This window comes from Zootoca vivipara, chromosome 11 (assembly GCF_965207765.1).
Source record: "Zootoca vivipara chromosome 11, rZooViv2.hap1.1, whole genome shotgun sequence".
NCBI classification, from domain to species: domain Eukaryota; kingdom Metazoa; phylum Chordata; class Lepidosauria; order Squamata; family Lacertidae; genus Zootoca; species Zootoca vivipara.
This window is the reverse complement of record NC_142594.1, coordinates 41,408,830-41,423,095: the sequence shown is the minus strand read 5'-3', so window position 1 is coordinate 41,423,095 and position 14,266 is coordinate 41,408,830. Positions and strand designations below refer to the sequence as shown.

At 41.8% G+C, this 14,266-nt stretch overlaps 1 protein-coding gene across 1 annotated transcript in view; it reads left to right on the top strand.

Annotated features, from left to right (window-relative positions):
• PARD3 (par-3 family cell polarity regulator) overlaps positions 1-11,275 on the top strand; it is a 561,410-nt gene extending 550,135 nt beyond the window's left edge. Inside the window, exon 25 of the mRNA XM_035129013.3 lies at positions 9,219-11,275. Coding sequence (XP_034984904.1) covers positions 9,219-9,612 — 394 coding nt within the window. The 3' untranslated portion in view covers positions 9,613-11,275. The remainder of the gene's footprint in view (positions 1-9,218) is intronic.
• Positions 11,276-14,266: the final 2,991 nt, after the last annotated feature.

The window sequence follows — 14,266 nt, the reverse complement described above, 5'->3', positions numbered from 1 at the left end:
GTTTAGCTCTCACAGAGCTACATTGTCAAGCACCTAAAGCAATCTGCAGATGCTTTAGACTAGAGGAAGTCGAGTGCTTTGAATACAGTGGTACCTTGCTAGACGAATGCCCTGCTAGACGAATTTTTCGCTAGACGAATGGTTTTTGCGATCGGAGGTTGCCTCACAAGATGAATTCATTTTGTGAAAAATTCATCTAGCGAATCGCGGTTTCCCATAGGAATGCATTGAAATTCAATTAATGTGTTCCTATGGGCAAAATAAATAAATAAATAAAAATTCAGTGCATTGCTATGGGATTCACAAGACAAATTTTTCGCAAAACGAATTGACTCACAGAACGGATTAAATTCGTCTTGTGAGGCACCACTGTATATGGTATGTACGCAGTTTGAAGCCAACACCATGAGTCTGACCAAACTGTGGGAGGCAGTAGAAGACAGGAGTGCCTGGCGTGCTCTGGTCCATGGGGTCATAAAGAGTCGGACATGACTGAATGACTAAACAACAACAACAATGTACACAGCTCAGGGCAACAAAGATAAATATCAAGAAATTTTATTGTATTCAAAGAGAATTAGCATACTTCCCATAATATGTTAGCAGTGCTTTTTTTCCTTTAAAAAAGTGTTTTTGGGGGTACTCTCATTTTCCTACTCATATTGAAATACTGCCCCTTAATGAGGCCATTTAGGGGCGTGCCCCCAGAAAAAAAGCACTGGTTAACAGAATCAGTTGGCACAGACTTTCATAAGCAACACCCTAAGAATGGGCTACTGGGGGAAGTTTAGAACTAATAAAGGAGTTAAAACTAATCCACAAGTTGTCAGTTCTAAAAGCATGTACAGAAATGTATAGAAATGCATAGCTAGGATGCAGAAAATAGGTGAGGAGAAAGAGGGGCTGTCTGTCCACAGCAATGAAGATAAGCCTTAAGGGCTACAGAAGTGTGTGTGGAAAAGATAAGGAAAGAAAGAAAGGAAGAAGTACACAAGTACTGTATATTCCTGCGTATAAGACTACTTTTTAAGCCAGGAAAATCTTCTCAAAGGTCGGGGGTCGACTTATACACCGGGTCGTATTTCTTATACGGCGAGTATATCCCAAACGCTATATTTTAACTGGAAACGTTTGGAGTCGTATTATACGCCCAGATGTATTTGCTGGACAAAGTTTTGAGAAGAGAGAGAGGCCATTTTGAAAGAGGGAAGGGAAGCATGAGGAAGGAGAAAAATCTGTTGCTTCGTTCAAAGTACTGACTCAGAGTATTTTGCTATGGTAAGGGATGCAGAGGAGAATTTGGTAGTATTTCCTAGAACCATCCTAGCAGTGCTTTTGTTCTAGAAAAAAGGTGCCAATACTGAGTACCCTTGAGTATCCCCCAGAAAAAAGCACTACATCCTACTACAGTGGTACCTCAGTTTTCAAACGTCTCCGTTGACAAACATTTCAGTTTTCAAACACTGTAAACCCGGAAGTAAACGCTTCGGTTTTCAAACACGCCTCGGAAGTCGAACATGCCATGTGGCTTCGGTATTGAGTTGCGAGCCAAGACCCCCAGAAATTCCCCACCAATAACTCAGACAGACACATTATTTTAGGTTTTGTTTTTGGCATAATTTTGGCCACAACTTTATTTAAAAAAATTACAATTAATTTTGAGTGTTGGCCTTAGGCTTTGGTTAATCTTCTGCCCCACAGTGGGATAGGACCAGCTCTGACTTCCTGCATTAGGAAAGTCAAGTAAACACCCCATGGTGGAGGAGATAGCTGAGCCCAGGCAATCTCCCCCCACCAGAAATGTTCCCCAAGGCTCGTGCTCTGTATTGGCCCCAGCCCCGCACCATTGCGGGGGTGTAAAGACTAGAGCCCCGGAGCCCCAGGATTCCTTTAACGGAATACTTCTATAAGAGCAACACTGATGGGCATGCACCTCCATGTGATGCCCCTCCCAAACTCATCAACCAAAGCTTAACCTGCCAACCTAACAAGTTGTGACTATTGCTAAGCAGGAGGTGAAAAACCAAATGGGAACAGCCAATCAGCCAGATGGAAAAAATTCCTACTGACCCCTGAATACAGGCGGCGCCATAGCAAGGTCATCCTAAACCAGCAACGAAAAAAGGAGGTGGGCGGGAGGGAGATTGAATCACTAGCAGGAAGGAGCTCAACCTAAAAAACGCTGACTATTTAAGGATTCCCCTTGTCAATCAAGAATTGGATACATGCAATTCTCCCCAGCGACAGTCAGCTCTCCAATCATCTTCTTCCCATTAGCTTAAACCCACCCCTTCACACACACACCGTCATTTCTGCCAGGCCTGGTCGCAACCCTCACTATTCCCTATGGGGGTTAGTGAGCTTTTTCCATATTAAGGCTTCCATATCAAGGCTTCTGTATTGAGTTTTCAGTTTTCGAACATTTCAGAACTTGGACGGTCTTCTAGAACGGATTAGGTTCAAAAACCGAGGTACCGCTGTATATCAAAAACAGCAAAAGAAGGAAAATGAAGGATTTCCAGGAAATGATAAATAGTATAAAGGTTATATGACCCATTCAGTGTAGAACAGGCCATACATAGTTATTTGCAACTGTATACCAGGTGAGAGAGAACTTGTGTGAATGTCACAAATTGCAACCTCAACGAGGCTCCTTGGAGAGAAGTGCCCTTACATTTGAGCTGTTTTTGAGCTATTTTTTGTCAAATCTGATATTAATAAATGAAAATAAAAAACAAAGACTACAAATGTTGTCTTCTCTTCCTGGGAGTGTTTTAAAATGGTGCCAGACAGGAAAAAATAATTTTAGATTTCTGCAAATGGGTTTCTAAAGTACACCTTCCTCCTGCTGCCAAGGTGTGAGTTGGAAAGAGATTAGCCTGTATTGGCAGATGCTTCAGGCCATTCAAACTTCTTGGCTAGCTGCTGTGGAGAGGGGGACAAAAGCAGCCCCATCCAGCACAGTCAAAGGTCAGTAATGATGACAGTGATAGCCCTGCTGTAACAGCTCATAAAACTGGGTTCCAAAATTTTAGAGATTATGGGGTTCTTCTGCATTATAGTTTCATGTAATGAAAATAAATATGAACTTGACAGGAGGAAGTAGCGGTAATGGGAAGTCTTTCTTGTATAGCTTGTAACAAAGTGAATCTTGGATGTATAATGTGGATGTATGTCATAAAAGAATTAATTGAGTGAATAGAGAGATTACCATGAAAAGCTATATCAGATTGGGATACTTCCAATTTTCTGACACATTTAATTGGTTCTAATATTTAAGTGCTGTCTATACACATACTTTAGTTTATAAGCAGAAAGTGCTCACAGGCAGTCTTGAGTCCAGGAGGGAGATGTATTCCAAAGGGAAAGGGTTGCTCATGACTACCCAAGCGCTGCACCTAACGCATTCAGACATTTGGTGAATGATTGAGGCTGGTTTGGGACAGAGATTGTTTGAGTCATGTTTAAAGTAAATTTGAGTGTCTTGGGAAAATAAAGCATATTGAGGCAAAATGGAAGGTTGGTTTAGAAAATTTGAATAAACTTTCACAACTTCATTTGAGTAATAGATATTTTAGAGAAATGGTAAGGGATTTTATTTTTGTGTAGGAAAAGCAGGATACGGTAAATAAAACTAAATATCTCAGCAGAGGGGGAGTTGAGGGAAGTCCAGAGGAGGGGAGGGGAAATAATTGTAAATAACATGATGAATGAGATTTGTATCATTAATTGTTATAAAATTCAATAAATATTTTATTTTTAAAAAAGGAAGATTGGTTTAGAAAAGAGCAGGTGTCCTTGAGAGTGATGGGGAAAACAAGTGGGAGAGTTTTTCCATTTAATTTTGATCTAACAATAACAACTCTCATCAAAGCCAAAGGCTGATTTTGTGTTTTCTTCTTCTTCTTCATTGAACTGATGTATTGGAGGATTGGATGAGGTCAGTAAGAATTGGGTTTGAATGGGGGAAGGAAACCACAGGAGCCCAGTGCCCTCTTGATGTTTTAGACTAAAACAATCATCAGCCCCAATCAGCAGTGCCCAATGGTCTGGGATGATGGGAGTCATAGTCCTAAATATCTAAAGGGCACCAATTTGAGGAATGCTGCCTTAAGTCAATGAGTAGTTTATTCAAGGGCTTTCCCTGCATATTCCTTGTCTATAGTCAAAAAGGTGACATTTTATAAGCCTCTGAATGCTCAGCCAGATATTATTGCCTTCTTTGCCCTGCTTGTGGGTGCCCCAGGGGCAACTGGTTGAACTGGTTCCACTGTGGGATTAAATGCTGTACCAGATCAACTTTTAGACTGATGTAGCAGAGCTTTCCTTTCCTCCTCAATTAAGGGAAGATCACTACTGCATGACTGCATTTTTGCAGTTCCCCAAATTATGTCTATGATAAACTGTAATTTTTTTGTCGGGAAAAACATGTAGTACATTATTATTTCATTTATGAATTACAGGGGACTGTGGAATAACCTTCTGCAGAGCCGCAAAATATATTCTCAGTTCAAGGGAAACTGTTTGTTCAAGGTCTATGCTACAAAACATCTGTGCACAAACAAATTAATAAGTACTTCAGTCTTTGTTTCCTCGCTTCATGGATAATCTACATTCATGCAGTTATAAATATAAATTGTTTCCAGAATTCATACATTTTTCTGATATCTTCCCATAAAAGTGGTGTTAAAAGAGTCCAACCAATCTTGCTTGCCTTATTGCTAACAGGCAGGGTGAATATGGTGTGAATCAGCTTAATCTATTGTCATTTTCAATGTGAAGCTGTTTAAAAGTAAAGTTTTGTCGAAGTTGGAGCCTGCTGTTAAAAAGGTTTTTGGATGCTTTAGAAAGCTCATGTGAACTTAAATAAAAGAGTGAATGATTCACACCATATTCACTCAGAAATCTCATTGTGCTATACATGCTTGTGTTGACAATATGGCCTTTTGTTTTGTGTGGATGGAAAGGGAAGTAAAATGGCAATGTCACAAAGTTGCCTGTCCATGTTGCATAACTACCAGTGATATTATAAGGTTTGAGTTATCTTCCACAGGAGAAAGCATAATAAATTACCTGTAATTCTCCTTGGCATTATCCAAGGTCCCAGATCTACCTGGTAGCAGAGCGTCAATATTTCTTTCCTTCTGTTGTGTCAGTAATAGGAAAACTCAGTATCCCTGGAAGAAAAGGCCCTGGAAAATGTAGTTCCAATGGACTCTGTTTTCATTTCTTTTTGTGTTGAAATCTTCTATTTTTTGGTGGTTATTTTCTGTTTTATTAACTTGTTTGATATATTGATGCTCTTATTAAGTTGCCTTCAGAGTTCCTGATGGACTGAATGGTGAGATAGAAATGTTTTAAATAAATCACTAAATGATGGGGGGTTGTTGTTGTTGTTGCTGCTGCTGCTGCTGCTGTTTAGTCGTGTCCGACTCTTCGTGACCCTATGGACCAGAGCACGCCAGTCTTCCACTGCCTCCCGCAGTTTGGTCAGACTCATGTTGGTAGCTTCGAGAACACTGTCCAATCATCTTGTCCTCTGTCGTCCCCTTCTCCTGGTCCCAACATTAGGGTCTTTTCCAGGGAATCCTCTCTTCTCATGAGGTGGCCAAAGTATTGGAGCCTCAGCTTCAGGATCTGTCCTTCCAGTGAGCACTCAGGGCTGATTTCCTTCAGAATGGATAGGTTTGATCTTCTTGCAGTCCATGGGACCCCCAAGAGTCTCCTGGGTGACAACATGGAAACAGTAGAAGTTCACTCACACAAGAAGTAGTGATGGCCACCAACTTGGGTGTCTTTAAAGCAGCATTTTACAAATTCATGAAGGATAAGGCTCTCAGTGACTACTAACCAGGATGGCTGTGTTTTGCCTCTGTTGTCAGAGACAATATGCCTCTGAATGTCAATTGCTTGGAACCACAGGAGACATGAGGGCTGTTGAACTCAGGTCCTGCTTTTGAGTTTCTCACAGGCATCTGGTTGTCCACCATGTGAACAGGATGCTGGACTAGATGGACCATGGGCCTGATCTAGCAGTTTCTTTTTATGTTCTTATGTTTTTTTGCCTATGGTGAGAGAGTAAAGGGGAATCCGGTAAACAAGGAACTATCTAGAGCAGGCATCCCCTAACTTGGCCCTCCAGCTGTTTTGGGACTACAATTCCCACCACCCCTGACACTGGTCCTGTTAGCTAGGGATGACGGGAGTTGTAGTCCCAAAACATCTGGAGGGCCGAGTTTGGGGGTGCCTGATCTGGAGCAGGGATCAGCAAACTTTTTCAGCAGAGGGCCGGTCCACTGTCCCTCAGACCTTGTGGGGGCCAGACTAGGTTTTTTGAGGGGGATTGATGCAAGAGCACCACAAGCGCAAAAGGGCTCTGGAGAGGGGCTGCTTAAAATGGCGGCCGCTCGAGCACTGCTGCTGCTGCTGCTGGCACCAACAAAGCCCAGCCCCCTTCCTCCTCTAGGCAGGGTGGGGAGAAGCCAGGAGGAGGGAGGGAGGGAGGGAGGAGGTGCTGCAGTGGGAGGGAGAGGGAAATGTGCACACTGGTGATCCACATAGAGATTCCCGGACCGTTCATGGGCTGGATCCAGAAGGCAAGTGGGCCTGATTCAGCCTGCAGACCTTAGTTTGCCAACCCATCTAGAATGAAAAGGGAAGGAACTGGTGCAATCTCACTCTGAACTACTCTCTGCTTGTTCTCTCTGGAGGCTTGTCCAGCTCTACATGTTGACAGATTGGGGATTGGTATACTCTCTTTATCTTCTCCACTTTCCCTGCCCTCATCTGAGAGGTAGATAGAAGAAAAGAGGCTGTCCATGTGCATACATTGGCAGAACCAAGTGGAGCTGCATGCCCCCATGAAGTCAGCCCTGTTTGCTTGAGGGTCAGGAATTGCCAGCAAGGGCTGGTGGTTTCAGGGCAACACTCTTTTACTTACCTCAAGCCCAATGAAGCTAGCACTTTAACTCACTTTTGTCTGTCTCCATTTCATCTCTCACTTCCATCATCTCTGTGTCTTGCTCACGTGCATTAACACACACTCTCTCCCCCTCTCCCTCTCTTTGCACTCTGACTGGCCCCACTCCTGTACGCAAAACAAACCCCTTTGTCCTTAATGCATGCACTGTTTATTGTGAGATTTCACTATCTCAAGCACAATAACGTACAGATAGATATAGCATTTCTGCTGCCATTGAAACTCAACAGTGATGGGCCAATGGCCTGTTGTAGTCCAAGGCAGCTTCATGTGTTCCACTAGACAGTAATAACAGTAAGAGGCACCCTTGGTCTGAATTCGGCTCAGCTTGCTTAAATACCACATAGTGGAATATTCTGATACTATATATATTGTAAACAGTTTTCCTCTGCAGTTGCATAAGCATGCTGGGCTTTGTAAGCCAAAAGACAGACCTTTGGCAATCAGGGTTGGTAAAGCCCTGCATACTAATTTCCCATGTCCAGGTCTATTGTAGCATTATTGTTGAAAGTTGTAATTGTTATTACAGTATTAGCTGTCAAACTGTGAATATTTATAGTGTAATGCCTCAAGGAACACATGTAAATGGAAGAATAGCTGGTTACTCTAAGCAAAAGAGACATGGCAGACACCTTTTATTGTAAGGGGATAAGTCTACCACCTGCCAAGCTGGCAGCATCATCTGGGATTCCAACGTGATATTGCCTGAAATGTTGCATCACTCCCTGGCAAATTTATTCTGAAACCAGCAGATTCTTCTGCTATTTGGAGTTGATAGCTAGGCATTGGGAGAGGGGCAGGGGGAGTTTCAATACTGCAGTCTTAACAGAACTAGAAAAGCTTTATCTGGGTGATTGTATTGACATGTGAGAAAATCAGCATTAATAGTTAGGTAAGAAGCCAGAAATTAAAATTCTGGAATACATGTACGGAACATGAAAACGGTGTGCCTCCACAATGATGAATAAAAGTGATGTGATAGGAAATGTGCTAAGAGTGTTGACTTATGCAACGCATATGGGGGTATGCAAGTATGCTACTATATATTTGGAGAACAATATATAAGGTCCAGTAAAGCTAAAATAAGCTAACTCTGCTTTAAATACATTTCTTTATTTTCTTTAATTTTATACCCTGCTTTCCTTTCAATGAAAAACAGCTAGTCAGCAGCTAATCAGTATAGGTGAGTCACAAGTAACTTTATTTGGATTGTTGCCATGCTCAACATTTGAATCTATGGTCAAATCCATTACGAAAGAGAGTGGCCATGTTCAAACACACAATCAGACATGCTTAAGCCCTGCTGGGTTGTGACCCATGTCAAGAAATACAGTATGTCTGCAGCTAAATGCATTGGGTCTCTTGGTGCTATCTTTTGTACAAACCCCCCCAACAAACCGCCTTTGCATGTGATTAACTGACAACAATTCTATATCATATTGATTATGGTTCAGCATTCCTGCTGGTCTACACTCAGTTCATCTTCGGATGTGTTATGTGTGGTTATGTGGAAGAGGACTTCCTTGGTCATAAGTTTTTCAGTGGGAACTCGCCAGAACTGAGTTCTGGCACCTCTCAGGCAGGCACCATTGCCATTGTAAGAGAATACAGGGAGATGTTTGTGGTGCACCTTTTTCTAGAAAAATGGCACTGACTAGTCCCAATGACTATACAGCACCTCCAGTATCAGAGTCAGTAGAGCTCTAAATGCAGTTGCTGGGGATCACAAGTGGGAGAGGAATAGTGCACTCGTGCCTGCTCATGGACTTCCCATAGGCTGCTGTGAGAACAGGATGCTGGGCTGAGCAGACCTTTGGTCTGATCCAGTAGGCCTCTTCTTGTGTTCTTATGTCCTTCCTGAAGGATACCCACCTTGATAGACTTTAGAGGGCAAATTATGGCCTGGTTGTTGGTAGGAGGCAAAAGAGGCCTACTGAATTAGATTATGGGGTCATTCAGTCCAGCATCTAGTTTTCCACATTGGCCAATGAATTACCTTCAGGAATCCCTCCACCCACAAGCAGATAATGGAAGTGATAGACCTTCCTCCAGCAACTACTCTTCAGTAGCAATAGCCAATGTTCAGTATTGATCAGCTGTTTGTTATTCTATGGGGAATGAGTGACTTGCCTTAGTGCCTCATACTTAGGCATAAAAGAACTACAAAAGTTTTCCAGAAATATAACAAGTGTTTTCCATAAGTATAATGAAGTATAACATACCTTGTTCTGATTTTCAGGCAAAGCCGGAAAAATGCAAGCTCTGTGTCTCAAGATTCTTGGGAGCAGAACTATCCTCCGGGCGAAGGTTTCCAAAGTGCAAAAGACAACCCGAGGTATTCCAGCTATCAGGGCTCCAGGAACGGCTACATGGGAGGCCATGGCTTCAACGCCCGGGTGATGCTTGAAACTCAAGAGCTGTTGCGTCAAGAGCAGAGGCGGAAAGAGCAGCAGCTGAAAAAAAAGACATCTTCTGAAGGGTCCAGCAACTATGACTCCTATAAGAAAGTTCAGGACCCAAATTATGCCACTCCCAAAGGTCCTTTCAGACATGATGTACCCCCTTCACCATCTCAGGTTGCCAGGCTAAACAGATTGCAAACGCCAGAAAAGGGAAGACCATTTTATTCTTGAGTCGAAGAAAAACGTCAACGTCCCATGCAATAAAGGAACATTTTCGTATGAAGAGACTTGTATTGGGGGGGTGGGGGTGGGGAGAGAAACTACTACTTCTTCTTTTTACAAAAAGGAGGTACTAAGGAATTCTTGTCTGCTTCAGTGCCTTTAGCAATATAGGCAAAGAATCAGAGGGCCTTATGTCTTTGCCATTGTGTCACAAGTGTTATATCATGGAAGGATTTTCCATCATTTGACAATCATACTCTAGGCAAGTGATGTGTCTTAGTTATCAAGTGTCCTAGCCCAGTTCTGTGCTATCAGTGTCTGCTTCACTACATTTTGCTGTCAGGTGTTAAATGCTTCAGTGAGGTCTGGTTCCAACATACATCATTAATTTGTTTTTAATTAAAAGATGCATTGCCATACCTTTGATTAAGGGAAAGGGGTACGTATCACTTGTAAGCAGTAAGGTTGAATGTTCACTCGTGATCTTTAGCCCTTGATGTTTTACAGTTGATAAATATTTAAATGTCTGTCTGCTGAAATGCTGTTTTTCTTTGACTTTACACGTTCACTCTTGAGTCCTATCAGAAAGCTTTATCCTCATTCCTAAGCAAAAAATGTTATGTTTCATATATCCTGGGGACCTTGTTGCATTTGTCTTATACCTTAACCATATATAGGTTATATTATCAGTGAAAACCTTGTAAGTTAACGTTGCCTAATAATAGTGGAGGGACATTGCTATTTCATGAAGCATGTAGAATGGTGGAGAGAAAAAATATCTCTCTGGTTTGGTTTAACAACTTTGGTGGGGATTTTTAATTATTATATTCCATTACAAAAAAATGAACCCCAGGAAGAATTATAAATTAAACATTGCCCAGTTACTCCATACATCATGATAATTTGATTTGTCCTTAATTTTTTGGGAGGGGGGGAACACAGGACAAAATAAAACAAAAATCTATTTTTGCATTTAAAATAGTTTTTTAAAAACCTGTTTTTGACAATTGTAAAGCCTTGTGGACAATTCGTGCTGTGCTTCCATGTTACTGTATTTTTACACATCAGTATCATGGTAAAGATCAACCATAAAGTGGATAATAAAAGAGAAATGGGAGGGGGCGTTGGTAAGCATTGTCATGAAAAGTTGTTGGTGTCCAAAAAATAACTGAAACAAAAAGATTGCTCCAGCAGAGTTTTTGTTAATGTGTATATTGGGTATATGAAATTTTCATTTGCAACAGCTGGTTTTGTGTTTGATGCTCTGAACTTTGATTGTGAAAGAGACATGTGTACACACACATAACTGGATTGCTAAAGTGCCTGCAAATCCTGATGTGAAAGCTCAGCATATCATGCGTAAATGAACAAAAAGAAGTATCAGTTATTGCTTGTGTATTGTTTGCCTTTTTATATATAAAAGACAAAACTCAGTCCATTTTACTTCTGCCTCAATCTTCTTTCAAGAATATATGTGACAATTCAGCACATGCTATATCTTTATGCCTGCTTGTTATTATTTTATGTTAATATACTCAAGTGTTAAAAATTTGCTACTAATGTAAGCACAAACATTGAATGACCATGACTCTTTTACGCAGAGACTTTACAACACTGTGTAAAATGGCACTCTCTGTAAATACAGAAATTTAGAATAAAAAGTCTGTTTTCATCTTGGTTTCAATATCCTTCTGAAGCTTTCACAAACTGTAGCCATCACTTGATTTTGAGAGAGAGAAAGAGATTTTCACAGATGTTGTTTTATAATGTTCCTAGTGGTTTTTGTTTCCCTTTCTTTAAAAAAAATTACAGGCATTTAACTTTTTCTTTTTTAAAAAAGAAAAGATTTGTGGGGCCCATTAGAGTTCCAAAACTGATTCTAAAAAAGAGAAAGTGGTTAATAAATGCTTTTAGTTACTTCTACCAGCTCTGTAATTTAAGAGTTTCCGTTCTAAGGCAGAACCACCATATTGGAGATCTCTCTCTCTCTCTCTCTCTCGGCAGGCTTGTGCAGCCTGAAGGCCTCGTGCAATGACATTTGGGGTTTCTGGGGGGAGACACTGTTTGAATCACAACCCAGCTAGGACAGTGTGGCGGCATCTTTTGTATGCATCGGTGTCTCTACATTTAATTGACAAATCTATAATCCCAGGCAGGTGCATGAATGAGGGCTCTGTGGTAGGAATGGATAGGCTTTTGGTGCCAGAGGACTGCTTGATCAACTCTACAGGGGGTCACAAGCCAGTGGTGGGTGTGGCCACCCACACTCTCACATAGACTCTTGTATGGACACGCAAGCGTACACACACAGAAGCACACAACCCTTCCTCATGAAGTGATTCATACAGCTCAGCTACAGAGGCATTATTGCCCTTGCTCTTCTCAGTGATTGATTCAACCATAGAATTGGAAGGGACCCTCAGGGTCATCTAATCCAACCCCCTGCGATGCTGGAATCTCAACTAAAGCATCCATGACACATGGTCATCCAACCTCTGTTTAAAAACCTCCAAGGAAGGAGAGTCCATCACCTTCTGATGGAGTCCATTCCACTGTTAAACAGCTCTTGCTGTCAGAGCTTCCTGGTGTTTAGTTGGAATCTCCATTCTTGTAACTCAAATCCATTGGTTCAGGACCTACACTCCAGAGCAGGAGAAAACAAGTTTGCCCCATCTTCCATGTGACAGCCCTTTAGATATTTGAAGATGGCTATGGTATCTCCTCTCAGTCTCTTCTGTTCCAGGCTAAACATGACCATACAGTAGTATGTGTGAAAAGGTTCTGGGGGCCGTGGTAGACCACAAGCTTAACACGAGTCAGGAGTGTGATGCAGTAGCAAAAACAAAACAAAACAACGAATGCAATTGTAGGCTGCATCAACAGGTCAAGGGAAGTAATAGTCCCACTCAATTCTGCTTTAGTCAGACCACACCTGGAATACGTGTCCATTTCTGGGTACAATTTAAGAAGGATGTTGGCAAGCTGGAAGGTGTGCAGAAGAGGGCAACCAAGATGCTAAAGGATGTGGAAACCAAGTCCTATGAGGAATGGTTGAGGGCGTTGGGTACATTTCCCCCCCCTGCTCTCCTATGAGTGTTGGACCTGTAGCAATGGATTCAAGTCACAAACAAATTGCATAATTGCAAAGGACACAAATCTCTGCAAAGGATGGGTACTAGTAGGTAGGCTGACCTTCCAGTAGCACCGTGGACCACGCAGTGTCCATTATTTCTGCCAAAAAAGAGAAGGAAAGAAAAGGAAGATAACGACAGCAGAAGTACCAGAATTTTTTTTTCTCCCTGGTGTTTGTTCAGCCTCCCCCCCCCCCGAGTTTATGATTCTCCTCCTAATGCATAGTATTGGCACAAAGGGGATCAAAATGGGGTGGGGGAGAAGAGAGAACATCTGCTTAAAACAGATTGTACAATGCCAGTAATGTTCTGTTTTCCCCATTAACAATATTCAAGCTATTTTTCTCCTTTTTGCATTCCTTGTTCACACAGCATCTCCTTTTGAGCAATCCTGCAGTGAAAATCAGTGCTAATCCTCTATTTGCATGACATCACAGCCAGTTGCCATGGCAATCATGTCAGCTTATGTATTCTGACTATACTCCAGGTTCAAGGGAAGGGATGGAGGAGAGAAAGACTGCAAGGTGGATTTTGATTCATAATCTGAAGCTGATGCAGCAAGTAGGTTCTATTTTAGATGCAAATGCAAGAGAGAAGTGAACTCATAATTTTGCCCTCTGCACATCTAATGACCCAGCACCAATCAGCAAGCCGTAAAAAATCAGGTAACATGATATCGGCAGAATTTGCACTTCTAAGTGTGTGTAGATTGGACTAAGGTCCTTTCCAAAATCAAATCACTTATGCAGTGCAGTACAAAATGTGGGATGGAAAATCAGAAAGCCCTGATTGAAAAGGAAGTATTGCAGAGATTGGCACTATCCGGTGAAAGATTTTTAGCATTTGCCATTGTTAAGAAAGTTTCTTATAAGAAAGTCAGATGGTCCCTTAGATCAATAACTTTCTGCTAAGGGAGAATTTGGCTATTTCCCTCCCAGCTTCATCATCATCCTGTGTTCTTGCCAAAGATCACATTTCTCACGCTAACTATTTTCAATCCCAGAGGAGCGTGTAATAATGAGAGGGAGCCACTTTTCATACAAAACTGTCTTTTGTTCTGATTAACAGGTCTGCATACAAAAGCTAATGGTAATTGCGCAAGGGAAAGAAGATCCGGAGATATGATATAGAGGAAATACAGCTACAGCTTTGACAGATTTAGGCTTCTTGTCTTCATATGCTATAACGGTTTAGTGTGGGCATCCGTTCAGACCTCCAGAATGCAATCATCCCACTTGGCTCCTCAGCTGCTCTAAGCCCACTGCACATTGGCCATCTCTGACTCTTCCGACCAACCCTATCTTCTTTCTCTTAAGTTATAAGCCTCCCAGCATTGGCTGTGTCGCCTCTGAGTTCTGGAGCAGACCTATTATCACAATGGTAGCTTCTGCAACTACAAGCCATATGGGATATAGCGGCTCGCATGGTACAGCACACAGTATAAATGTTAAATAGTTAAAATGGACTCATACTCCTTCCTAAGAATCTATTAATATGTGTCACATCTGCTACAGCGTGATTGCCATTTCCGT